Here is a 27,616-nt window from a genome sequence, read left to right as displayed (position 1 = left end):
TGTGACCATGGATAACGATAACCATTGGTCTATGTATTTCGAAAATGTCGAGATGTCTAGCACGAATGACATGAATCCCGATGTAGTTGGTGTTGATTTCACACTAGTTTCACAAATACAAGAGCAAATCAATTTGCGGACACAAGTAGCAGCAATGACAATTCTTTGCATGATTGGATATGGATTGAACGTATTGCGTGTGTTAACCGAGACAAATAATCCTATACCGGAGTTTATTCCACAAAAAGAGCGTCGTCGACAAGAATTGATGTCGTACTTGGTCCATACTGAAAGATGTCGTGACATTATTCGCATGAGTCCGGAAGCATTTATTAATTTATGTCAACGAATAAGAGGAACGGATATGGTTAAAGATGCATTTCGATCTACAGTTGAAGAACAAGTGGCTAAATTTTTACACATCATTGGTCATAACGTCAAGAATCGAAGTGTTTCGTTCTTCTTTCATCGGTCCGGGGAAACAGTGTCTCGTCACTTTCATAATGTTTTGAAGGCAATATTGATGTTGCATGGAGAGTTCTTAATTCAACCAGCTGGGACTGAGGTTGAACCTCATATCTTAAACAACAATCGATTTTTCCCATACTTTAAGGTATGAATATGAGAAACAATAGTTAAATATTTAATTCATGTTGTATGCAATGCAAGTTATTTATAAATGTGAAGTTGTTGTGTATTAGGATTGTTTGGGTGCCATCGACGGCACTCACGTCCGTGTTAAAGTCCCCCGAGTTGATGCTCCTCGTTTTCGTGGAAGAAAAGACTGGCCAACGCAAAACGTATTTGCTGCTTGTGATTTTGACATGAAATTCACATATGTTCTTGCCGGGTGGGAAGGAACAGCCTCTGATTCCAGGATATTGAAGGATGCGTTTGTACGAGAGGATCCATTGGTCATTCCGGAAGGTTAGTTGAGTGTGTTTTCAAGTGCAATAAATATTCATTTGGTCACATCACTTATAATTAACAATTATTAATGGATGGTTGTAGGCAAATACTACCTTAGAGATGCAGGTTTTATGCTCAAAACCCAAGTTATAACTCCATATCGCGGAGTTTGATACCATCTAAAAGAGTATTCCCGAAGAGGTCCACAAAATGCCCGTGAGTTATTTAATCATCGTCATTCCTCACTAAGAAATGTTATCGAAAGAACATTTGGTGTCCTCAAAAAGCGATTTCCAATTATCGCTAGCGGAACAGAGCCTCATTACTCTGTGGACACTATGACCGATATTGTTTTAGCATGTTGTATTCTTCATAACTTTCTTCGCGGGGTGGATAATGATGACTCTTTGTTGGAAGAAGTTGACCGTGAGTTGATGCAAGGAGATATAGATGTGTCACACTCGCAAACTCGTGAGGATGACTACAGGCTCGGGTCACAAATTAGGGATACTATAGCGAATGAAATGTGGACAGGTTATTGTAATAATTAATTTTATGTAACATCCGTGAACTTATATTTATATTGTTGTAAGAACAATTTCATGGTTTAATGTTGACATTCCACCTTTATTAATATTTACGTATGAAACTATTTATGTTATTGCAAAAGTTTAACCTTTTTTATTAGGTTTTATCATGGATCACGGGAAGGGTATTGCTTCAGAGTCATCTGCAGCTGTCCGTGAACACAAAAAATGGACTACCGACATGGATTTCCGATTGTTGAATGCCATGATCGATGAGGCATCTATGGGTAACCGCATTGATGGTAGTTGGACGACGCAGGGTTACACAAACATTGTTAAATCCTTACATCAGACTGGATTGGTAGGGATTACAAAAAATAATGTGAAGAACAGGCAGAAAAGCCTTAAGGACAAATGGCGTGAGATCCATGATCTATTTAGTGGACTGAGTGGTTTTGCTTGGAACCCAAGCACGAAAATTTTCGAGGCCGAGGATGAAGTGTGGGATTCGTTGATAAAGGTAACGTATTCAACTTGATGTTCACTTATCGCATACATTAACCACTAATTATGATTATGAGTGTATTTCTTTTCATTAATGAACAGGCAAAGCCCTCGGCCGCAAAATGGCGTGTTAATCCCATCAGGCACTACAAGTTAATGGAAGACTTATGGGGGCTTGATCGTGCTACTGGCCACGGTGGAAGAACAGCATTGCAGTCCTCAAGTCGAACTCAGTCTCAAAATAGATGAATTCATCTATTTCACAAAAATAATGTATTCATATCGTGGTTTCCTCTTATAATACCTCGGGTGCTAATGAAACTATTTTAGTGAAATTTAACTGTCTCAATTCCCGGGCGATTGCGCAAAAGATTCGAGTTCCTTTTGGATTTCCTTCTTGATCAATTACAACTGCAGCATTATCATCATACTGAATTATTATACCGTTGCTACGTTTTAGTTGTTTACAAGTCCGTACAATTACAGCTCTGATCACTTCTGATCTTTCTAAGTTCGTATTTGGTACTGCTTGTTTGATTACAGCAACAACAATGTCGCCAATATATAAGCAGTAATTTCAAATCCAGAGGTTAAACGTACTCTGGCAACTTTACGTAAGGCAGAGTTTGGTTTTTTGGGTGTAATAGTGGAAAAGTTGACAGATAAGTCACCCTTACTGCCACTCTACAGAACCGTACATGAGATTTTCACTTCATATGGCTCCTCGTTCAATTTTTTTTGAAGTCATTGGATCCGTTTCCTAGTTCGGTTCGAGAATCTCTCCCCTTCTTCTAATCATTTTAATGTAGATCTTAATGATCACAATATGGAGGACATCCCAGAGGAGCCAGGATTGGATGCTACTCAATGTGAAACTCCTCGCTCAGTTGATCCTAATGTTGATTCATACAGCCCTGACCCTAATTTGACACCCCCATTGGTGCCACCTCAGTCATCCCAGCCATCAGGTGGTACTTCTTCTTCTAGAGGCTCAAAAAGAAAAGCCCCTATGGTGGACGTCATTGATCTGCAACTGGAAAGGCTTAACACAAGGTTTGAAGGATTAACTGATATCCTTGGGAGGGGTAGTGATCAGTCAGATAGGTTATGTCATATTGCTGAGCGACAAGCCATTTCATCTGAGGTTGTCGCTTTGTCATCACAACGAGTGGCTAATGCTACGGAAGAAAATCTGCAATATAACAGACGCCATGTTGTTGCAGAAGAAGAACGAAACTCCATATTTCGTGAACACACGCGCACACTTCGTCGTACATCGACTTTCCAGTACTCTGAATCTGATATCTGGGAAATGTTAGTGGAGATGAACATACAAGATGAAGATTTGTTGGATAACTGTTACGACTTCTTGTGTGGTCATCCTAATGCGGTAAAACAACTCTTTGGCCTGCCTCTTGAGCGAAGAATGAGAAAGCTGGTCAAGATAATGACTACAAATCCCTAAACTACGTAAAAATTTGGTTGTATTTTATTATGCATGTGTTTTTCTTTTCAAATCTGTAATCTTATTTATGACACGAATCCCTAAACAAATTAAGGACTTCCATGACTATTTTGAATGAAACATATTTCATTGTATCATTCATATGATTTTCTGAATCATTATTATTATGCACAAAATTTATCAATGAATTTTGCTTTAATAAACTAAAATACTGCATTAATACACATTAATATTTATTTCTTAAAAAAATAATCCTTTATCGAATTATACATCCAACACATTATCAGAAATAATTTGTTCCATACCGGAAATAATCTTTTAATTGCATACAACTATAATTGAAAAATAAATAATTCACAATTACAACTTTGTTCTCAATAATGTTTATCAATCATAAATATGATCCAAAAAATTTATATAATTTATAATTTTCCGAAGTTAGCTTGAACACGGTATCGAAAATAATGTTTCAATTGTCAAAAAAATAATTTTAATTTAAAAAAAATATAATTCACAAATAATCAATCAAAAATTTTTTTTTATCAATTTTTAAATATAAGGGCAAATGTGTAAAGTTACATTTTTATCAATTAAAAAAAATACAATTTCAATCACATCCATCACATCACTCACAAACTTTTATAAACTTTCCCTACACTTTCTCCTCTCTTTACCTTAATCCAAACACCCTAACTTTCTTTACACTTTCTCTTCAAATCATCTCAAATCCACTCCCTCATTTCCACTCCCTAATCCAAACAAAGCCTAAGAGCATTTATTAACACAAATATTCAACATCTCTCCAAACACACAAATATTCAAAGCCTTTCAAAACATCCGAGACTTTTTTTTATCGTGTTTTTAGAAGTAATAATTTGTCTCTAAACACGAATATGGAATCCAGAAGTAACAATTGAATTGTCAAGTCACTAAATAGAAAACAAAATAATAAAGTTTGTTGGGAATTTATTATGATTGCAATAATTAAAAAGAAAGTAAGTTAAAGAGTTTGTTGGTTCAATTGGGATTGAGGTTCATCTTTCTTACTCTTTTGTATTTTGAATATCATAGTAATATTCTATCATTTGATTGATGTTGATGCTCGTATAAAAGTCATTTATATCAATTCTTCGCATATAAAATTATTAAGAGAGTCTCATAAATATTGATTTCTCACATATTTATAAAAACTCCTTAGCATTACGATTAGATGTTGATAATAATTAGCATTTCAAATCTATTCCTAGCATTCAAATATGTTAAGCATTATCATTTGGATCAGAAACTTAGAAACACTTTCCAGTCAAATCTAAGGATCTTGATCATTGTAAATAAGCATTATAAATAAAATAAAACATCAATCATCAATCAAAAACAAAATATTATTTAAATATCACCTTAATACATAAGAGTTTGAACATATTACTCTCAATCCCAAAGGGTAGAATTAGTCACTCATGTTTGTCATTACAAGCATGGGAAGCAAGAAAAGAAGATTCATGATGTTTCTCCTTGACGTCTACCTCCTTTAGGGTCTCTAACACCTTTTTTTTCTCTCTCAATTGATGTTTAGGGTTGTGTTTCACGCCTCGTATTTAACCTAGTTGGGCTTACGCTAAGTGACTTATCGCTTGGGTGTGATTGGGCTCGCTTGGGTGAGAACCTTTGGGAGCTTCTGGCTTGGGTGAGTGCTAGAGTGTTCCAACTTTCCCTTTTTAGTTTTATTTATTCTCCTTTTGCCCTTTCATCTCCATTCTTCCCTAGAATTCTGGAATTAACATAAAAATTTGTGAATAAATCGTTCTTATTCAGATTATAATCACAACATATGTAAAAAAGTTTAAATTCATAAATTAGGAGTTATATTATAGTTACTTTATCAATTAATAGTCATAAGTGTCTGTATTTTAATATGACTCAAATCTGACACTTATTAACAACCAGTCTCAATCACCCCCCCTAAGATCAAGACCTCTCAACAAAGTGAGAAAACACTATCAACAAAAAGATCATAGGGTTAACTCCATAGACCGAAGAATTTACAATGTATCAACACACTCCCAAAAGAATAAATGATTTAATAAGCAAATACAAACAATATGAAGCACAACAAACATTGATATTGTTTTCTTTTTCGTATTCTTGTTGTGTGTGTTGTTTTTCATCTTCAAGGTCGTTATACATCCTTTTGGATTTGATTATTGAAGGTTTGCATTCTTGCTTTGTTCATATAGTCGTTAGACACTCAAATTGGAAACTCTTAATCATATTTGATTCTTCCACATCTTGGACGTGTAAATCCTTTTGAAATGTTTCTAACTTCATCCCAATGTGCACATTCATGCTTTAGATTCGTTTCTTTTGAATCTAAGATCATATGTGCATTTGTGTGTCATGTTCATCATCTTCTTCCTAGTATATGTTGTTTATGGAAGCTTCTGCTTTTGATGATATCTTGCGCATCATGAACATGTGAAACAATTTGAATTATTTCCTTTTATTCCTCATATGTGAATGATGATCATTTAATTCTTTTCATCTCAATTCTTCATTAAAATTTGCCACGATGTTTTATCTTTGATGCACTAGACGCTCCAATAGGAAATATTGGTTTGAGTGCAATCTTCGCGTTTATCACATATTTGTTCTTTCAAATAGTTTCTTTAACTAAATGAATTAGAACATTGAGGCTTGGTTCATTCTGAACTTACATCTTTATACTCTCTTCATTATTTATCTTTGTTCTTGTATCAGATGCTGAAATAAGAATGTTTTTATATGTCTTGAACGTGTCTTTATCTTCTATTTGCATATTGCAAATATATTACTCTTTGTATTTGTTTCCTTCTTTGATTATAGTAACTGGATAAGGCTTTAAACTTTTTTCGCACAAATCTCGCTCTACAACTCTTTCATTTTTCCTTATGTAAATTCTAGATATAGTTTCATATGCGCCTTTATGTTCCTAAAATTTTTGTAAGAACTTTTGTGAATATGAGTGAACGATATAATTATCATAATAAAACATGAGTATCATCTTAATATCTCTTCGCTATTGAGGCCTTCTATTTTTATAATATTCAAATTAAAACATATATCCAAATCTCTTCTAGATTTATATTTGATTAAAACGTTGAAGTTTAATTGGATCTAAAAATAATACATTTCCTCAAAATATATTTCGAAAAACTTCTTTATTATGTAAAATACATGTGTTATGTTTTTCAAAGACTTTCCAACTAAACCACTGCTTATTCGAAATTTTTTTAATATAGTCTTTATTAATCATCAAGACATAATTGTATTCGATAATACTTTATAATATGTAGGAAAATTATTTTTCTTTCTTAGAACATTAAAGCATATAATATTTTGTGTGCTTTATATTACGTTTCACAATATGAAAACTTTATATTATGTTTGATTGATACTTGATTTATATGAATTAGTAATATCAAAATAAGTTTCGAAATCATTTAAAAATAGTTATAGAATGTAAGCATTGAGTTTGGAAATCTCCCTTTTAAAGAATCATCCAAAGCGCATAATCGTTTGTAATGTTGACTTTAAACATCATGTAGTATATTAATTTTTTTAAAGAAACACAAATATTCATTTTAAAACTAAAAAAAACGTAAATCTCATTTAAAATAATATAAAGAGAGGATGTAAGTGTAGCTTTTATTATTATTATTCAAATTTCAATAAAATAAATACATTTGTTTGGTGATTTGTTTCGTAAACTAATTTTCTTTAAATTTGAGCATTGTCTTATGCAAGGACACACCTCTGCATTGTAGCAGAGCTTTGAATTTGCAAGTTCCTTACACTGTCATTTCTGCAACACAAAACATTTGTAGATTAACTATATGATATGAATTTGGATCAAAAGAGTAGAGTTTTTTCCACAATAATTTGAATCACTTCACATATTTTGTTGTTATGTGCAGTTCTTTATAAAAAAGCTCATCAATGTTATTATTGTTCATTATTACAATTTAGAAGAATCTCAGATCATGATTTCTCTTTCTTAGACGTGGTAGTATATTACAAGAAAAATGTTTCACAAAACCCAAGAAGCACCAGTGGTCTAGTGGTAGAATAGTACCCTGCCACGGTACAGACCCGGGTTCGATTCCCGGCTGGTGCATTTCTGTGTGAGCTGTGATGATAATTTGTCCACTTGATGGGTCAATTGGGTTTGTCATTGGTGTACACATATCGATGAAGAAAATGTTTCTGAGCTCTCTCTTTTGATTTTTTTTGCCTTATTTTTTATTGCTTGAGGATTTAATTTAAAATAAAAAATTATATCATTCTGTAAAATATACAATATTTTTATATTATTTATCTTTTTTAAAATGATATTGAATATATTACGTTTACTTTTTTTTATCTATAACATAACAAAGCATGATATTTGGAGATGTGACACTAACCTATTTTATTAAGTTAAATGTATATTATTAAGAGCATGTTTGAAAAAAATTTAGTAAATAATTAATTTTAAGTAAATATATATCGTCCATAATAAGATGAAATTACAACTATTTTTATACTTTCAAATATTAAAAGAGTGGGGTTATATTTATAATTTCAAAACTATATCCAACTAACATATTCTAGAAATAAAAAACTTGAATTAAGAAGCATATATTAGATTTTTTACAAGAAAAATATATTATGTTTAAAACCTAGATTAGGATCTAAATAGAGGTGGTAATTAAGATTAGTGGAACCATAGCCATGGGAAACAACCATTTAGGATAACTTCATGAACAAAGAAGGAGCCACACTCTCTTCACACTCCAGCCGTCAGTTGCAGAAGGCGAGAGAGAGAGAGAGCGAAACCAACTCGTAGTTTCTACACCTTCTCTTCCACGGTAGGGAGCAGATTTTCTCTCTCTTTTTGCTTTTATTTTTTCTTCCCTTCATCTCAAAATCTGCTAATGGAAGTGATTTCTAACCATGTTTTTTTCAATTGGGTGATGTTGTTTTTGAAAAGTAGTGGATAATATTTGATTTTTATTGTTGGTTTTTTGGTTGAGTTGCATGGTGAAACCTTTTTGGTTGAATTTGTTTTGTTCAGGTAAGGTATGGAAGGGTTATTGAATTCTTTGCTAAACCAAAGTTGCTTAAAACCCTTTGGTTTCACTCCAAGAATTGGTTATAGTTTCCCCGTGGTCACAACGAGAACTGGGAGGTTAAATCGAAAACTTGAATCCTGCACCCTGAGAAGTAACTGCACACAATTAGGTAGAGATAATGGTACTAGTTCCAGAGGGGCTGGCGTTGATGCACTGGATAGTGGTGGTAAAGGAGAGGAATCTAATGTGGAGTGGGAATCCGAGTTTCTTGGGCAAGTGGATCCGTTTGGTAACCGGGTTCCCACCAAGAAAAGGGAAAAAGTGCAGAGGTCAAAGTTGCTTGAAGAAACTGATGAAATGGATTGGTGTGTGAGGGCGAGAAAGAAGGCGCTGAAATCAATTGAAGCAAGGGGCATGACTCATCTGATTGAGGATTTGGTTACTGTTAAGAAGAAAAAGAAGGACAAGAAGAAGTTGGAAAGCAAGAAGTTGGAAAGCAAGAAGAAAATAGTTAAGAAAATTGAAAATGTAGAAGATCTTGACCTTAGTTTGGAGGAAGACTTCCTACAGCCTATGCAACCTGTGAATGATGTTGATGATTTGAAAAGGAAAGTGAGTATGTTTTCCAATGGAATGTTTATAGAAAAGAAGGAAAAAACAATGGAAGAATTTGTCAATAGGCTTTCTCAATTCTCGGGGCCATCTGATCATAGAAAAGAAGTCAACTTGAACAAAGCAATCACAGAAGCACAGACTGCAGATGATGTTTTAGAGGTAACTTATGAAACAATTGTTGCAGTTGCAAAAGGTCTAAGTCCCTCTCCTCTGTCCCCCTTGAACATTGCTACTGCTCTTCATCGAATTGCTAAGAATATGGAGAAGGTTACCATGACGAGAACTCGAAGACTGGCTTTTGCTCGACAAAAAGAGATGTCTATGCTTGTGAGTGTTGCGATGACAGCCTTACCTGAGTGCTCTGCTCAAGGAATCTCTAACATATCCTGGGCACTGTCTAAAATTGGAGGTGAACTGCTTTATCTTTCAGAAATGGATAGAATTGCAGAGGTTGCACTGACCAAGGTTGGGGAATTCAACTCCCAAAACATTGCTAATATAGCAGGTGCCTTTGCTGCAATGCAGCATTCTGCTCCTGATCTTTTCTTAGAGTTGTCGAAAAGGGCATCAGACATAATTCACACTTTTCAAGAACAAGAGCTAGCTCAACTTTTGTGGGCTTTTGCTTCTCTGTATGAGCCAGCTGACCTTGTATTTGATTCTTTAGACATAGTCTTCAAAGATAGTTGCCAATTGAGAGGTTGCACAAGTGAAAAGACATCAAATAATGATGGACAAATCAGTGTTCACAGAACAGGTGCCTCAAATGGATCTCTTAACTCTCCTGTTCTCACTTTAACAAGGGACCAACTTGGTAGTATAGCTTGGTCCTATGCCGTCTTTGGACAAATGGATAGGAGTTTCTTTGCTCATGTCTGGAAAACTCTCCGCCATTATGAGGAGCAAAAGGTTTCAGAGTTTTATAGGGAGGATATCATGTTTGCTTCTCAAGTTCATCTTGTAAACCAGTGCTTGAAGCTTGAATTCCCACATCTTCAGTTGTCATTATGTGGTGACTTTGAGGATAAAGTTGCTCTTGCTGGAAAAACTAAAAGGTTTAATCAGAAAATAACTTCTTCGTTTCAAAAAGAGGTTGGACGCCTACTCATAAGCACTGGCCTTGAATGGGTTAAAGAATATGTTGTGGATGGTTACACTTTGGATGCTGTGCTTGTTGATAAGAAGATTGCTTTGGAGATTGATGGTCCAACACATTTCTCAAGAAATACTGGTGTGTATTTGATTTGTGTTTATTAAGTTTGTAACCTTCTATTCTATTAGATCTAGTTGAATCTTAACTAACGGGTTTGTTATTTTATTATCTTTGCCTATTAGGCGTTCCATTAGGACATACCATGTTAAAACGCCGATACATCACTGCTTCTGGTTGGAAAGTCGCATCAGTATCCCATCTGGAGGTGATATCTCTTATTTATAGTTCAGACATATCTTATTATCCCTTATAATTCCCTGACATTTTTCTCATACAAAATTCCAAAAAATAAAATAAAAGCCATGAAGCTGTCATGTGTTAACTCTCATCTTTATTAGTTAGCGTATTGTTATCACATGCAGGATACAAAATTCAGTAACAAGAGTTTTGTCTAAACACATTTATTCTTGCCAATGTAAATGCCTTTTGGCTTACTGTTGGAGTGATTATCTTTCAAATTGCACTCAGCAGAAACATTTGTTCATAACCCTCTTGCATCTGTTTAAACCTTTCATTATTCTAAATTTCGTTGAGGAATAACCGATAAAGTTCACCTCTTGAAGCTGTTCAATTATTATGCTGCATTCTTTCACCCTCAATATGACCTCTCTATGAGTATCACTATCTCAGTAGGCCATAACCAAAACTTGTCATATTCTATCTGACCTTAGAGTGTGGCAACCTCCCCCAGAGGCACCCTAAATTGTCATTTCGTGTATAAAAAACACATTACCCTTTAATGCTCATTTCCACAGTATGAGTTGTTCCTCTGCCAGACAATTTAAATGCCTTTTTATTGATAGGATATTGATTTGTCTCAGAAGAATTTATTGATGATAGGGATCTTTCTTGCAGTGGGAGGAAACTCAAGGGGCGTTTGAGCAAGTAGAGTACCTTAGGAACATCCTCAAAAATCATCTAGGTGAAGGGTATGTCGAAACTATCTAACTGGTAAAGTGATTAGCCAATGCTGCTTGTCAAGAGTAAGGAGATATCAGATATGTATTTTTTACCAAGCTCCCTTAATAAATTTTGGCAAAGGAGATGTATATTTCTTAGAAGTATTTAATTTCAAAAGCATATAAATACCGTTTCTCCCCATCTTTTTTGGACTAAAATTAATTTAGTCTCTAAGTTCAACACCACAAATGAATTTGGTTCATAATATTACAGAAGATCAATTTTAGTCCTTGACTTTGACAATTCTTTATCAATTTTCTACTAAAATTAACATTGCCTGTGATTTGGACCCTAATAACATTATCAAATAAGTCTATTCCATCTATATAGTTGTTTGGCAACGAAGGATAGCAAGACTATTGTGTTCATTGCAGTTTTATAAAGACATTAAATATTAGAGGAGAATATGTAATCAAGAAGCACCAAGTGGTCCAGTGGTAGAATAGAACCCTGCCACAATACAGACTCAGATTTGTGTCCTGGTTGGTGCAAATTCAAAAGGGCTTTTGATGTAAAATTCTGTCCAATAGGTGGGTCAATTTTTGGTCATTGCACACACATCAATGAAGTTAATGTTTCTGAGCTCTCATTTTTTTCAATGAGTTGTCTTTTTTTTATGCAACAAGTCTGACAATATCTCAAAGGTCACAGTAAATAATAATTTGTGTTTGTGGAGTGTGGCTTCTGCTTACTAAACACTGTTTTAACATTGCAGAAAGCGCTCATAAGACCATTTTCCCTGTTATCAAATGCTCTGCTCTTCTTATACATCTCAAAATATTCCTTCACTTTCATTCTGATCTTCTATTATTGTAATACATTTCCTTCTTATCTTCTTAAAAAATCTATAAAAAAAATCCTCATTTTTGTTGTAATTTCATTTTATATCACTCTGGAGGAACATAATCCAAATTTAGAAGGCACAAACATAGGATTCAGATTGATCAAAGGGTTACTGCCTTAGGTTGTGGTTTATTGCTATCCTTGATCATTGACATTGTGAAAAATGTGGCTGATGCTATCGCATGCAGTCTTAGAAGCTTTTACCTTGCTATGTAAAACCATGGTTGCCACCGATGTTGATATTCACAAGTGGCAAGAGAAAATCTGAGCAACAAGATGAGTGCCATCGAATGGACCCCTTTTGGGTGCTTCTGTTCCACCCCAAAGTCTCTCTTGTGGGTGCTTCTTTTCCACCATAAAGTCTCTGTGTTTGCCACGAACAGGTATTTAGTTTAGTCTTTTCTTTTTACCCTTCACTTTATTAGCATTTCTTTCTTTAGTTGTGAAAATTCTAGTGACGATAACTTAGTTTAATCGATCAACTTGATTTGTTGGTGACAACAGTGAGTTCATGCAAGAGATTACTGAATGAGGATCCCAAACAAACTTTCACCTTTCCAAGGTGTGGATTTGAATCCCTCACGCCCACTTTTCCCGCTTGGTTGATGCATACAGACCTGTTGATACAACAACTTGTAGTTTGTTAGTTAGGGTTTTTGTTGGCACTCTGAGCATGTTGTTGACACCCATAGTATTTAGGGTGCCTGTTCCACCACTTTCCGTGAATAAGAAAATAGATGTTGAAGTGGTGGTAAAAGGGTTTCAATATCATAGGCTGGAAAAAAATGTATAGGGGATTACTAGTAGTGAATATTTTTTAAAAGAAGGGGGATTGGTTGTAAAAATATTTATAGTTTGGGTACAACAATTTAATCATTTAATTAGTCTTCTCTGTTCTGGGAGTGTTGATTAACTGTTTTGTTCTAAATTGGAAAACTTTCTTTGGATGATTTGTGTGTGTTTTGCTTCCATAATTATGTTCTGGGTCGAGTAGTTGAGTTCAGGGGGACAGGAGTTGCATTATAGATTCGTGAACAACAAAATTTGAATTACATGTGTCTCTCTTGGACTGTGAGCTAAATCCGGTTTACTATGATATGCACGTCTTTCTCGAGAAGCAGTTAGTAAAAAATGATATTGAAGGGAAAATAACTGAAGGAAAAAGAAGAGAAAAACAGAGAAGTTAAGATGGCCAAGATTTGTTATACTGCTAAGTCAAAGGTTTGTCTATATTAAAGTTACTTGTATTTTGCTTTATGTTATTCTTTGTTTTGTTGCAAGTTTGAGTCTAAAAGTATTTTTTGGTCCTTTAAATTTGCAGGACATGAAGGATTTTTGGAAACAAGAAAGAGTTCAACTATGCTTCCCAAGAAAATGAAAAATCAGCATCAAGAAGTAACCAGATAAACATGACAAGATTCCAACCCAAGTCAGTGAAAACAAAGAGAAGAACTATCCAAGAACTTTGACAGTGAAGGCAGTGGGTCTCAAAAGGATATGAAAAACAAGGAAAGTCTCAAGCTCTAACCTTTCAAAACGTGTGAAGTGTTTCCTTTTATCTAACTCTTGTTGTGCTTTGGATCTCCTAGTACCATTAGGAGTTTAGGAGAAACGTTAACAAGTAACAGTATTTTTTTTTATAATTATGTTATACTAGATCTTAGGCTAGTTAATGCATGTAATCAAATACCAGGTTTCTTTACCCTGTTCTAGATGCCTTTCAAAGGCAAGATCCAATTATTTTACCGGTTTCTGTCTTTATTTTTTTTAGTCAAGTTTGGATATAATTTTCTCTTTTTGATATCACAGTTATTCTTAGTCTTCAAGTTCTTGATCTTGTCCATCTAAAACTAATATCCAGATTATACTGTATGTCTTTTATATAGCCAGAACCAGGGAATTACATTTAGAAGAGTGTAAAAGCGTACAGTGATGATAAAATAAAGTTGTCAAATTATTGCTTTTAGTGTTAGTTCTGATACGATCTGTACCAAAAAAATTAGTTTTGATATTGAAACTTTACATGGTTGCTAGGTTGTTTTTTAATTTCCCAACCAATCATGTCACGGTCAACTGAGTTACTGGCATTGGCATTGCTTTTACAAAATTGTAGAGTTTAGTATTTCTACAAGTAATGGTAGCTCTGTCATAAAATATGAGATATTGAGCTTTATATTTCATGTTGTTGTTGACTGAGAACTTTTAATCATCAGAAGATTGTTCATTGAAAAACTTAAGCCATAATATTGGGCGAGGGCCAATTAAATAGTGGGATTGAAGTGTGGTAAAGTTTAATCCCACCACTAACTTTTATTGGTATCTATGAATGATGATAACAGAGCTTAGCAATTTGGATCAAACTGTAGATATCTAAGCCAGCAGGTCAAAGAGAATTTGCACCCTGTCAACAAATCATTCAACCTATTTTCTAGCTATTTGGCCACGGTTGAAAAAGGTTTTAAAATAACTAAAACTTAGTATGAGTGCTTCAGTTTCATCAGATAATGCTACTCTCTAATTTCATGGTCTTACCATACAGAAATGGAAATTCTCAGTGGAAGAGGTTGGGTTCATCTCCACCATGACATATTTCTAATTTAGCACCCCGCCTATAGAGGAAGTGGTAAGAGTTTTGAGGTTTCACCTATGGTCAGACCTCTGCCAACAATTAGGGTGAAGATTAGAAGTGATGAGTCCATACATAAGTGTTTGATATTTGGTTTCTCATTTAGGTGATATTATTTAATGCTAGTGCCACACCATGTATTTGGACCTTGATCTGGTTCTTGAAATTTGACCACACAAAGTGATCTCAATGAATTTAATTCGATGCATCAAGATGTGCCAACAATTTCCACCACCACTTCCCATTCCTCTTCTACCATCAGATGGAAAAGAACATGGCATTTCTGGGGCCAAAACAGATGAAATTTTTTATCCTCCAAATGGAACTCGGAAGTCTAGTGATGAGGATTTAAACATCTGCTTATCAATGTATAATCCCTGGTACGAATATGCATGTATCTTCATGATATTACATTTTCTTTGGTTCCTATTATCATTTAGGCTATTCTCCTTTCTTATCCTTTTCTTTTTGTTGACTTGTGTAGAGAATTGCTGAGTAATGCTGTTGCTTGAAGCTGTGGAGGACTTGAAGAAAATAGAGTTTATATGATGATTTCTAGGTCTTTTTTGTACTTTTGGATTTAGAATTGTCTTATCAGAAGTCATACTCATTTTCATTTTAGTATGTTTGAGAATTTGTAGGCTTCACTATCTGAAATGTTTGATCGACCATATTAATTATCTTTAATGATAAACTTGTTTTTATTTTCTTGAAGCATTTTCTGAAATGCTATTTCAAATGAAGACTTGGGTTTCATACCTGTATTTCTTTTTTCTAAGTGTTTATTAAATATACATTTTACTTTTGTTTTACCTTGATAGGATTTTATTATTCCATTCTGTCTTTTATTACTTGTAGATATTATTTTTATGTTTATTTCATCTAACACTTATAATTTTACAATTTAATAAATTAGTATAACAGATTTTAACTAAGAATTTTAAATCTATTTCACAAGGTAGATAATCCTTATGAAACTTTGAAGAATTAAATTTAAGTACCATACTTTCTTTATGCTCCTTCATAATTGTAGAGGTTCTCTATAATTAAAAAATTTATCTGTAATTCAGAATTATAAAATATATTTTATTTTATACTATACAATTCAAAGATTACTCTAGACTTCGTAATCGTGTAATCTAGAATTTATTTCTGAATTCAAAAATATATTTTAAAGTGTATTATTTAAAACATATTTTTCAATTTTACAATCCAAACATTTAATTTATAAGCAATTTAGACTTTTTTAATACGTACAAAAATATATGTTAACGATGAAGATGGTCCTAGCCTTTATGACAAATCTAGAATTGGGGTTCAACTTTATGCATCTAGAAGTTTATAAGACAATCTCTCATTAATTATGGAATATATTTTTAATAAAATAATCCTTTCTGAAATGAATGAAAAATGTTTCAAGAAATTTTGTAAGTTAAATGATGAAACACTACTAGAATTCAAAGGCCTAGTAAACATTTAGACTAACCATAGGTTCTATTAATTTTGCTTTTATACATTTTCTTTATAGCATGACATTGTGATGTTATTTAGTGGCATTTACTAAAATATTATTGTTCATTATTTAAATAAAAAAAATCTCATCCTTTCAGAATATGTTGAATATCTTCAAGAGAAGAGTGCATCCGAAAATACGATTTTGTTTCATCCAAAATAACCTTTCCAAAACTATATTTCATACTAGATAATATATAACATTTTTGGATTGAGTAGAAGGTGTGTGTGGCAATAAAACTTTGATTATTTAATAACAAGATACTACAGAATCAAGGACTGAGGGACATAAAAGAAAGACATGGAATATACAATACATGAATATCTCCATTTCATTGAATGAGGTGGTTGGAGGAAATGTAATGCAGACAAATGTTCAACCTCATTCAAACAGAACCTTGAGGTTGTACATTAAAAGTGCAAGATAATAATGATTTAAATCACTTATTTAGGCACCAATTAATCCTAAGAAGCACTTAAAAATGCAAGATAATCATCAATTATAGACATGGCAGATGATCGATATCCAGAACCAAAGAGATTATAATGATTTAAATAGTGATACAGCATATAAAGGTCTTTCCTCTCCTCAAAGCCTGGTTGTTTAGGCATCACCTGAAGATATCATTTAAAAATGTTATCAGAAAAATGTTGCTTTTTGACAGTAGAAAAATATTGTTATGAAACCAACATTTCACATGCCAACCCAATACCAAGATCGTGTTTATTTGAAACATGGCAATTATATCGAGATAGAAACTAGTTTGATTGAAAAGCTAAATACATATTCACTTTACTGAGGGGAAAGTTCACAAAAGAACCATATAACTGACTTTGATAGATGTTAATTGACAAAACGCAATTTGGTTGGACTGAGAAAAACAGAAAGAAATCCACAATGAGAGAAAATGTGGTGTAAGATAATTATGAATCATTTATACCATATATCAGTAAACAGTGTTACCTTAAAATAAGAATCATAGAATGAGCCTCAAAAGCCTGCACACCAAGACATACCGAATTCTGCTTCACTGTGTCCATTTGCAGAATCAAACAACAGAAGCCACAACTCAACCCTTTTTTTTTACCAAAGCTGGTATGATTATTATAGTCTTGCATTAGCCCCACTATGGCAAAATTTAGAAGACCTAGCTGGCACCTAAGAATTCTGGGGATGCAACTTAATTCAGCTGTTCCAACTTCCCATCCTTAATAAAGGTCTTCCAAAATGTGATTGATAAAATATTTAAATTAGGCTAAAATTTTGGGCCACGCACAGTAATAAAATGGCTTTGAAAAAGTTCACCGAGAGACATGGCATTACAACTCATTTAGAAGTCTACTCTTCAGCAACTTATAATTTATTTCAACTATTTTGACAGGCAATTATATTGTGAACCGCATATATCAAAAGTTACAATTTTCTGAATTCACTAGACCCTCTTACTTTTGCCTTTGTGCTTATGTGTGTTCCTCTGGTACAACTCTTTTGTTGTTGTGAGTTAAATTAACCCTGACAACGAATTTCAACTGTTAATCTGGTTCCAAACTTTAGCTGTCATAGAATACAACACCTTTCTGTAATTGCTTGACTTACAATAACATGCAAGGTCCAATATGACAGGCTCTCCATTTCTGTTAGAGCTAATGTTTCCACTCCAGAGGTCTCCATGTAGCAAGCATGGTTCTATCACCACTTTGGCAAAAAGGCGTCCCATGCTTTTCACTAGTCTCTGTCCTATAGAACAAGTCAAGCAATATGTATGGAGTCATTTTAGGAGTTTCAATACAAAGAGAACATGTTAATACTAGTAAAGAATCAAATTCTAATGAACAACACGTAAGTCAAAACATGAATAAACGTAAATTGAACACATACAATAATGTGTTCACATATAGATTTTATCATATCATGATTCTCACACAATCATATAATCAAAAAGGAATAAGCACTTACCTTGATTGTCACACACACACTTTTCGTGATGGTTAACAGTGAGACAACTATTATTTGCAGAGACAGAACCCTATAGCCTTTAGTACACAATCTCCATCAGATTAGGTTTTCCAATAGGTATATCATCAGATATATATTTTTCACATTAACCAATGGGTCTTTATTATATTATTATTATTAAATCATATTTGGGCTCAAAGCCCAAACTCTAAATAATGTGAGTCACTTTATAGAAATTAATTTACATAATTTCTTACACAACAATCATGAACAAATGGCAAGTTTGAGTAACATAGCTAATAGCACTTAGTTCTTCTTACTTTCTTATGTAGTATTTCTGCAATAAATATATTTCTTACTCGAGAGTTTTAGATTCTAGATTAAATTAAATGTTTAGAAAGCCATGAAAATTCTTCCCTTAAGGTACTACATTCTTACTTAGATTCTCAAAGAAGAATGGTCAAAACAGGAAATGGTCACTAAATGAAAGGTCAAAATATATACAACTATCCACAAGAAAAGAAAGCTTCCTATTCTCCCTTTTCCAATGAACTTAGTGTACCTTTCATGTATCCAATCTGTCTGTTCAAGTTCTATTAACCTGCTTGTTTTTTTAAAAAAAATAAGAGAAAATGAAAATTAGCTTCTTCACATTTATGCATGAATTAATTTGCTTAAGTTTTCTTATATGTTACTAACTTTGTTAGTGTAGTAGTTAAAAGTTTTATGTGAACACTAACAAAGGAGAAGGCAGATGCTAACAGTTGAAAGCCGAATGCATGCATGGTTCGTCTTCCGACATTGAACACACAGTTCTTCTCGAAGAAGCACGAATGTCTCTTTCTCCTAAACTCGTGTGGTTCTATGGACCAACTCCGTCAAATCCAGGCACAAATCCACCTCTCTGGTCTCTACCAAGACACACACACTCTCTCAGAACTCGTCTACTTTTGCTCCCTCTCTCCCTCCAAGAACCTCCGCCACGCGTGCGCACTCGTGCATGACGCTGCCACCTCATCACCCATTTCGTGGAACATTCTCATCCGAGGCTACGCCGTGAGCGATTACCCCCTTGAAGCCGTCTTGGTATTTCGGAAAATGCGAGAACGTGGCGCCATGCCTAACAAACTCACCTTCCCTTTCCTCATTAAGTCTTGTGCTGTGGCTTCTGCACTTGGTGAAGGGAGACAGGTTCATGCGGACGCTTTTAAGTGTGGTTTGGACTCTGACGTGTACGTTGGTAACAATTTGATTAACTTTTACGGGCGTTGTAAGAAGATTGTGGATGCAATCAAGGTGTTTGATGAAATGCCTGAGAGAACAGTTGTTTCTTGGAACTCCGTTATCACTGCCTGTGTTGAGAGTCTTTGGTTGGGTGAGGGGATTGTGTATTTTTTCAGGATGTGGGATGGTGGGTTTGAGCCTGATGAGACTTCCATGGTGTTGTTACTCTCTGCTTGTGCTGAGTTGGGGTACTTGAGTTTGGGAAGATGGGCTCATTCTCAATTGGTTTTGAGAGGGATGGTTCTGAGTGTTCAATTGGGTACTGCTCTTGTTGAAATGTATGGGAAGTCTGGGGCCTTGGGCTATGCAAGGTCTGTTTTTGAGAGAATGGAAAGGAGGAATGTGTGGACATGGAGTGCAATGATATTGGGGTTGGCTCAGCACGGGTTTGCTGAGAAAGCCCTTGCGCTGTTTGCAATGATGAGTAGCAATAACAATCATGATATATGCCCAAATTATGTGACCTATCTTGGGGTTCTTTGTGCTTGTAGCCATGCTGGAATGGTAGATGAGGGTTACCAATATTTTCATGACATGAAATGTGTGCATGGGATCAAGCCCATGATGATGCATTATGGAGTCATGGTTGATGTATTGAGCCGCGCTGGCCGTCTTGAAGAAGCTTATGGGTTTATACAGAGGATGCCTATTGAGCCTGACCCGGTTGTGTGGAGGACATTGCTAAGTGCATGCATTGTACATGATGTTCATGACCATGCAGGGATTGGAGAAAGAGTGAGGAAAAGGTTACTTTGGATGGAGCCAAGGAGGGGGGGGAATTTGGTTATTGTTGCTAACATGTACGCTGAAGGGGGTATGTGGGAGAAAGCAGCAAATGTGAGGAGGGTGATGAGAGATGGAGGAATGAAGAAGATGGCTGGAGAGAGTTGTGTTGACTTAGGTGGCTCCATGCATAGGTTCTTCGCAGGGTATGATCCTTGCCCAGATTTGATGCCTGTGTATCATCTACTCGATGGATTGAACCTGCACTTGAAAATGGTTAACTAAGACTTTCTGTGTAGTAGTTGCTTTCAATGCATTGTAATTTGTCGATATTGAAATTAGAAAAGCACCCATAGGTTAGTTCTTTTGACATCTTAGAATTTTACCTTTACCAATTGTTTAAGGTATATGATTTTGCAAGCTTCAGACGAAACAGTTTTTGTTTCCTCTACAAAACCAAAAATTGATTTAATTTTGGAATAAAAGTCAGCATGATATAAGTTTTAACATGACTATTAGGCATGATTAAAACCATACTTACGGGGTTAGAGAGGACAATCTTTTAATTGTGTTGCAGCTTAGGAGTGTAGCTTAACATTGTTTCTTACCAAATTAGAAAATCATGCAATATAATGAATGCAAGTTACTAGAGTTTCTTTTAGTGGGATTTACTGAATGCTTTTTATGTATGCATGAGTAGAAATCAGTTAATCATTTGATTTTACTCATTGAAAGTAATCAATGGTAAGCATTTTTTTTTCACAGATTAAAAACAATAAGATGATGGAAGTTCAGATCGAGATTATAACTTTGAAATTGGATTGATATAGATTGAAGTTAATTTGAAGATGTTTTACTTCTGTAAAAGAATAGTTTGTTGAAGGAGCAAAGATTTCAAGATGATTTCATTGTGAAAAATATGTTTAGATGACTTTCTTGGAGAGCAAGGGAGGGTTTCCAGCAGTTATGCAGATGAATTTAATGTTCTTCTCGGAGTTTAACTATCAAAATATAATATTTATACATGTTCACACAACATAAAATCAAACAATTTTATCAACTAACATTCCTACAAGAGAAATTGAAATTTGGGATCACGTTTCATCCACATTCAAATCTTCTAGTCTAGGATATTATTGAAAGTTAAAGTTAGTTTTCTTTACCTTAAATTTCACTTATGGAAATTCTACCTCAAACAAGGGAATCACTTCAAAATTTAGGAACCTAAAGCAAGTTATTCAAACATTACCAAATTTTAGTATGAGCTTAATCAAGTTGAGAGAAACACTTTTCTCAACTGGTCTCACTAAGATTGATGACTAAATCATATAGAAAAACAGAGAATGAGGGATCTTTAGAGTAAAAAATGAACTTACTCTGTTTGAAAATCTGATCGGGTAGAAATGTACCATGACTCCTCAGCTACCACATGTCGTGATCAGATTTTGGAATGGATGAGATATGGGAGAGAAATTGAAGAGAGAAGGGAGAGGGAGAGAGAAAGTGTGGGATGAGAAAATGAAGGGGGGAGGGGGTCTTTCGCTTTTGGGTCTTACAATTATCCCTAATAAAAAAATTTTCGTCCTCGAAAATTAGCTTACCAAGAAATATTAGGATATTATTCTTTTATTTTTCATGTGGAATCACATCATATGAGATTTCGCAGTACTTTGACTTTGTCGATATTTCTACCACGATCTTTAGAGTAAAAAATGAACTTACTCTGTTTGAAAATCTGATCGGGTAGAAATGTACCATGACTCCTCAGCTACCACATGTCGTGATCAGATTTTGGAATGGATGAGATATGGGAGAGAAATTGAAGAGAGAAGGGAGAGGGAGAGAGAAAGTGTGGGATGAGAAAATGAAGGGGGGAGGGGGTCTTTCGCTTTTGGGTCTTACAATTATCCCTAATAAAAAAAATTTCGTCCTCGAAAATTAGCTTACCAAGAAATATTAGGATATTATTCTTTTATTTTTCATGTGGAATCACATCATATGAGATTTCGCAGTACTTTGACTTTGTCGATATTTCTACCACGAAGTTACCTTACTTGAGAATCCAAAATTTTAATTGACTTCACTTTAAAAGATACTTTTTATTAAACTAAATTAGACATTAGAATATGATTGTGACCAATTATATATATTTCCTTAGTTACGATACACGAAAGACATAATAGAATGTTGGTTAACGAAAGAGATAAACAATTTTATGAGCAGTTGAACATATTCTCTTGAGAATCTAGTAAGAATCTATGAACTTTGGAGTCATCTTTATGATTGCTTAACTTACACCAAGGAATGACATAACTTTCAGAAAATCATGATTACCCATAGACAAAATTAACGATATTCTTCATTTATCTGCATCAAATGTCTGTCTGATCGAAGATGTCTTCAATCATCATAGTTCTCAAGATTTGACTCATAGTTGTTGATAACTGAAGTTATAAAAAAATACGATGAGTTTTTTTTTTGCTTATCTAACTTCCTCCTTGTGCCTATCAATGAATGCTTTGATGTATTTTCCCTCCATCTCAAATAGACGATTTATGTCAACCCCACGATCTTCGAGTATTTCTGTTGAAAGGTTCTTGTCAAATTGCTTAAGAGATTTTGACGTGACCTAACTCAATGATCCACAACTTTGTTGTATTCTGACATGAACATAGACATCTCACACCAACCTCTACGCAATCATATCTCTAATAACACTCATGTTATCTAATCCAAGCTTATTCTAATATAAGCAACACCAAATTCCAAAGAAATAGAATCCATAGAACCTTGAGATATGTATAACTAAATCAAAATGAATTCTTCTCGTATATATTGGGACAACCTCTTTTACTTTCTAATGGTCATATGTGTTGGGTTTAATAGTGTCAAAGTTCAAGAGGGGAGTTGAATTGACCTTTTAAAAGCTTCTCGCAAAAACAGTATTTAACACAGTTTACAGAAAATAAATCGATTTATATGGGAATGAACAAATTTATTTTAGCACTGTTTGTGTGTTTGAAAAGATTTTATGCAGCAAGGTTAATCACAAGATCTGCAGATATATTTTCCAGATGCTCACACACTGATATTAGAACGAAAAACAGTGAATCACCAAAACAACAACCTTCAATTTCAAGCAAGTGATTAAGGTTCAATTAATGGCTTGACAGTTTATTGAGTGATCTATTACAATCAACCTGTTCTAATGGCTTTTAACAGATTATAAGTGTTCTTATTGAAATCAACCAGTTTTCCAAAAATTAAGAACAATATGAACCATGCCCAGACAGAACAGATTTATTTTTAATTGAACCGATTTATTTCTTTGTTGTTTTATCAATTATGCAGAAACTTAATTGCAGAGATTGAGGGAGAATGAACACAAGGCAGTTATACTGGTTCACTCAACTGAGCTACATCCAGTCTTCACCTAAACCAAGGTGAAAATCACTAAATCACAATACAAACAAACACAATTCCCACTGTTCTTGAAACCTACAAGAACTTAGGTACTCTTGCTGAAAAAACCTATTTTAGCTCACACACACTCTTCAAGAAAACCTATCAAGAAGAGTGTTCAACCAAACTATTACAAGAAGTGAAAAGTGAAACGACTACACCTGATTGATGATACAAAGATCTGCCTTAAACCAGTAGGCAAGATTGCTAGAACAGTAACAACACCTCACACCAAGCTTTTGGAACCAAACCAAGAACAAGCACTTTGTGATTTTCGAAATCTTTGAAGAACAAATGCTAATTCTTTGTAAACTCTTAATTCTCTGCTGTAAAACTTGTTTTTACAAATGTATGAACAACGTTTAAACTCAGAAACAAGTTCTCATTTTATAGAAAACCAACTTATAACAGAATTTTGAAAAACAGTTAAAGCTGTTATAAAATGAACAGATTGAAAATAAAATGAACAAATTTATTTTCAAAAGCAGTTAGAGAATTTGTTAAGTGAGAAGACTTAGTCAACCATTATGGTGCAGAGATAAAACTGAAAAACGTTTAAGTTAGATATGACACCAGAGACAAAATGAATCTATTCATTTACAGATGAACAGATTTATTTTTCAAAACGAAAACAGAAAAGCTTAACTATTTAAACACAGTCGTTTTGAAAGGTAGAAGACTTAGTCAAAATACATGATGCACAAAATCTAATTTTCACAAGACTTAGCCAAGACATCAGTTAAAAAAGAATATGTTTATTTAGAAAAGAACAGATTTATTTTTATGCAGTAAACGTGTTTTTTGTAAAACATGTGAAAAACAGTTTAAGAAAACTTATGCTTGTTCTTATCACATGGCCAGTGGTTAGGAGGTGAGTTACTCAGCAAAAAACCCACTCTTAAACAACCTCTAAGCACTACCTAAGACACACTTAAAGCAAAGCAAAAATACACATGAAATGTACATAAAAGTCTTCATCAAACACAATCTTGAAGAGGCAGCAACCATCTTCAACAATCTCCCCCTGTTTGATGGAGACAAATCCCCATAGCTCTTGTTGCTTTAAAAACCTGCATTGCACCACAAATTAAACCAGAAAAACAGAACATTGCATAACATGTAAAATGGTTTAAAGGTGTAGAATTTAACTCCCTGTTTTAGCTAGCTTCACCTAGCATGGTGAGCTATTTTTCTTCCCCTTTGGATTCATCAAACAGCATGTAATCATAGAAAAAAAACCAGAAGCATAACCATAATAGTCCAAAAGATAGAGACAAATTGTTCATCATTACAGACTTTTAAACTAATAAAGAAAGCATGAAAAACAGAAGACTACTGATCCTTGTAGTAAAGCTCTGCAAGTTGTGCCTGAACCCCTTCAATCTGATCATCAAGGTGTTGAAACCTTGCTTGAGTAGTTTCAAAGTATGCCCTTTGTTCTGTAGTCATTACATCAAGGCGATACAACACTTGCCTTTCAAACATAGACATTGGTTCTCCTCAGTATTCTGGAGATTGATAGGCAACTATGGCATTTGCAGCAACTTCCTCATGCACAGATTGGGTAGCAGGTGAGTCATCCTCCATGGGAACAACTTCATCCTCATCCTCATTGTGGAGGTTTGATGCTTCATGTTCTGTTTGAGGGTCCTTTCCTTTAAGAACCACCCACTTGTCCTCAATTTTGTGAAATCCCATTTTGGTGAGAGTTGAATTATCAATCTCACTTACAACTTTGATTGGATCGTTTCTCTCATTTGTAACATCAACACCAAAGTAATCAATCAATTTGGAAACAAGAATAGCATAGGGAAAGCGGTAATCAGCCAACCTTTTTTATTTGAGCATGTGTTCATTGATAATGAAAACCCAATTTACCTTAATCTGGTTCATGATGCAATATAGAAGAATTAGATCCTCTTCATGTAAAACTGCATGGTTTGTACCTCTTGGGATAAGTTGCCATGCTATGATGTAGGCAACAAGGCGTGGAGTGAGGTTCAAATGCATGGAACCTGCTTATACTCTCTGTAGAATTCCTCATGCAGCTTTTATAGTATTGCAGCTTGTTGAATTCTTGAATTCCACTGGTGTTTCCCTTTCCTACTTTCAGTCCAACATACTTTATTCCAGCCACAGAATTCCACACCTCACTTGTGATCTTCATCTTGGTCCCTTTCACATAAGAGACAACATTCTTTCCATCCAATGTGAGGTTAGTGTAAAACACCTTAACCAAGTCAGGATATACATTACCCGTTAATTACAACAGCTTTTTCAGTTTCTGGTGCTTCAACACAGCCCTTGTTTCTTCCAATTTTTCAGATTTCAGCCAGTTGAAATCTAGCACCTTGGGTATATTAATCTGCTTTCTGTTTGTCTCGTGAATGTAGGCATTGATTGCTTCTTCATTTCCAGCGAACTAACCTTCTAGCACACCTTGAAAGGTGGTTTGCTTGCCCTTATTTTTCTATTTCTTGGAAGAAGAAGCCATGGTTGAACCAAAAAATTTTCTCTTGTTTCAAATGGTGAGAACAGAGAATAGGTAGCCAATGTGGGTAGCAGATATTCACACAAATTTATAGTAAAATGAATGGGTTGATACGGCAGTTATGAGTGGATATGCATGAAGATTGTATGCTCTGAATTTGTGCAGAGAATCTTTGAAAATATGCAGCAAATATTTGGGGTCACGATGCACACAATTCATACCTTTATTGAGCACCCAAACCATCAAAAAATACATATTTTTGATAAAGAGGTAAATAAATGCACATTAGACTTCAATAAAGAAGTAAATAAATACATATTTAATTTTGACGACAAATAAAAAAAATTCAATATAACAAAATTGTATACTTTTAAATTTATAGCCAAAGCAATGAAATTTCAATTCAAATGATGAATTGTTAACTAATTTTTAAATATAAATCATATCTTGTGAAAGATAATAAAAATAGTTAACATATATATATGATATATATAAGTATTAAAATCATATCTTGTTACAAATTACAATATCAAAATGAGTAATTAAATAAAAAGTGGATATCACATTATTTTATAATAAATTTAATCATGAAACATTGTTCAATGTATCTTTTATCACAGACTATTAAATACTAAACAAATTCACTCACTTATATACTATAACATAATAAAAAAAAAAATTAACATTGTAAAATTCTTGTTTTAATTTTCTTAATATTGTGAAATTCTTGTTAATTTTTTTAATAGGGATTTGAACTCAGGATTTGTTTCTCCGTCCCTTCAACTTTTTTCCACCAAATCAACCTTATATCTCCTTTCATTGAATAATTTATATTGAACTTATCTATCATTTTGGCTATTTTAATAAAAAATGGTGGAAAAAAAGTAAAAAATAAAATAAAATAATTATGTAATTTCTATAATTGATATGAAATTGTTCTAGTTCATCTATAGTAACATTTGAAGTTATTTATGATCCATCATATGATATGAATGGTTGCCTACCAAATTCATATTGAAATCAAAATGATCCGATCATAAATTGTAAGATTCTAATAATAATAATGGCTACATATAAAAATATCACCCGACACATGTCAAGCTTCCATAATTTTAACTTGAAGATATTAGGGAATCCAATTATAGATAATTAATGAGTTATTTTTTTTTAATAAATGTGCGTAAATATGATTTATTAGGCGTGTGTAACTTTTTTCTCTTCCAATTAATTTATGTATAACTATGCATTCAAATTACATCAATATATAATCTCCTAAATTTAATGGCTAGTGATTTTCTATAAATCAATATTATGTCATTACATATACATGAATATTATTTATGAAAATTTCAATTGTAACGTTCTAATTATTAGAATTGAGTTATCTCTTGCAATGTTTAAGACTCATTGAAAAAAGACGAAACTTTAAGAGAAAAAG

The 27,616-nt window shown here is 33.8% G+C and overlaps 2 protein-coding genes, 1 non-coding gene and 1 pseudogene across 3 annotated transcripts; all 4 read left to right on the top strand.

The window, feature by feature from the left end:
* Nucleotides 1–7: 7 nt before the first annotated feature.
* LOC137817979 (uncharacterized) lies at nt 8–1,938 on the top strand (annotated as a pseudogene).
* A 5,546-nt stretch (nt 1,939–7,484) lies between these two features.
* TRNAG-GCC (transfer RNA glycine (anticodon GCC)) lies at nt 7,485–7,555 on the top strand. The gene has a single exon. It is a non-coding gene; the product is annotated as a tRNA-Gly (tRNA).
* Nucleotides 7,556–8,028: 473 nt separating this feature from the next.
* LOC137818926 (RAP domain-containing protein, chloroplastic) lies at nt 8,029–11,421 on the top strand. The gene is made up of 4 exons (XM_068622589.1): nt 8,029–8,288; nt 8,495–10,338; nt 10,443–10,525; nt 11,176–11,421. The coding sequence occupies exons 2-4, from the start codon at nt 8,502–8,504 to the stop codon at nt 11,266–11,268; spliced, it is 2,013 nt and encodes a 670-aa protein (XP_068478690.1). The 5' UTR covers nt 8,029–8,288; nt 8,495–8,501; the 3' UTR covers nt 11,269–11,421.
* A 7,157-nt stretch (nt 11,422–18,578) lies between these two features.
* On the top strand, nt 18,579–20,732 carry LOC137819509 (pentatricopeptide repeat-containing protein At2g36730). The gene has a single exon (XM_068623384.1). It carries the CDS (start codon nt 19,002–19,004, stop codon nt 20,508–20,510), a length of 1,509 nt encoding a protein of 502 aa, XP_068479485.1. The 5' UTR covers nt 18,579–19,001; the 3' UTR covers nt 20,511–20,732.
* The last annotated feature ends 6,884 nt before the right edge of the window (nt 20,733–27,616 follow it).

The sequence above is a fragment of the Phaseolus vulgaris genome, chromosome 10, assembly GCF_000499845.2.
Source record: "Phaseolus vulgaris cultivar G19833 chromosome 10, P. vulgaris v2.0, whole genome shotgun sequence".
Lineage (NCBI taxonomy): Eukaryota > Viridiplantae > Streptophyta > Magnoliopsida > Fabales > Fabaceae > Phaseolus > Phaseolus vulgaris.
This window is presented reverse-complemented; position numbering and strand designations above follow the sequence as displayed.

What these genes read in the sequence shown, in the direction of transcription:
- LOC137818926 (XM_068622589.1), top strand. Translation starts at nt 8,502, where the DNA reads ATGGAAGGGTTATTGAATTCTTTGCTAAACCAAAGTTGCTTAAAACCC. An exon ending in ACATTTCTCAAGAAATACTG is followed by an intron (nt 10,339 to 10,442) that starts GTGTGTATTTGA and finishes TTTGCCTATTAG; the next exon opens with GCGTTCCATTAGGACATACC. An exon ending in CATCAGTATCCCATCTGGAG is followed by an intron (nt 10,526 to 11,175) that starts GTGATATCTCTT and finishes TCTTTCTTGCAG; the next exon opens with TGGGAGGAAACTCAAGGGGC.
- LOC137819509 (XM_068623384.1), top strand. Translation starts at nt 19,002, where the DNA reads ATGGTTCGTCTTCCGACATTGAACACACAGTTCTTCTCGAAGAAGCAC.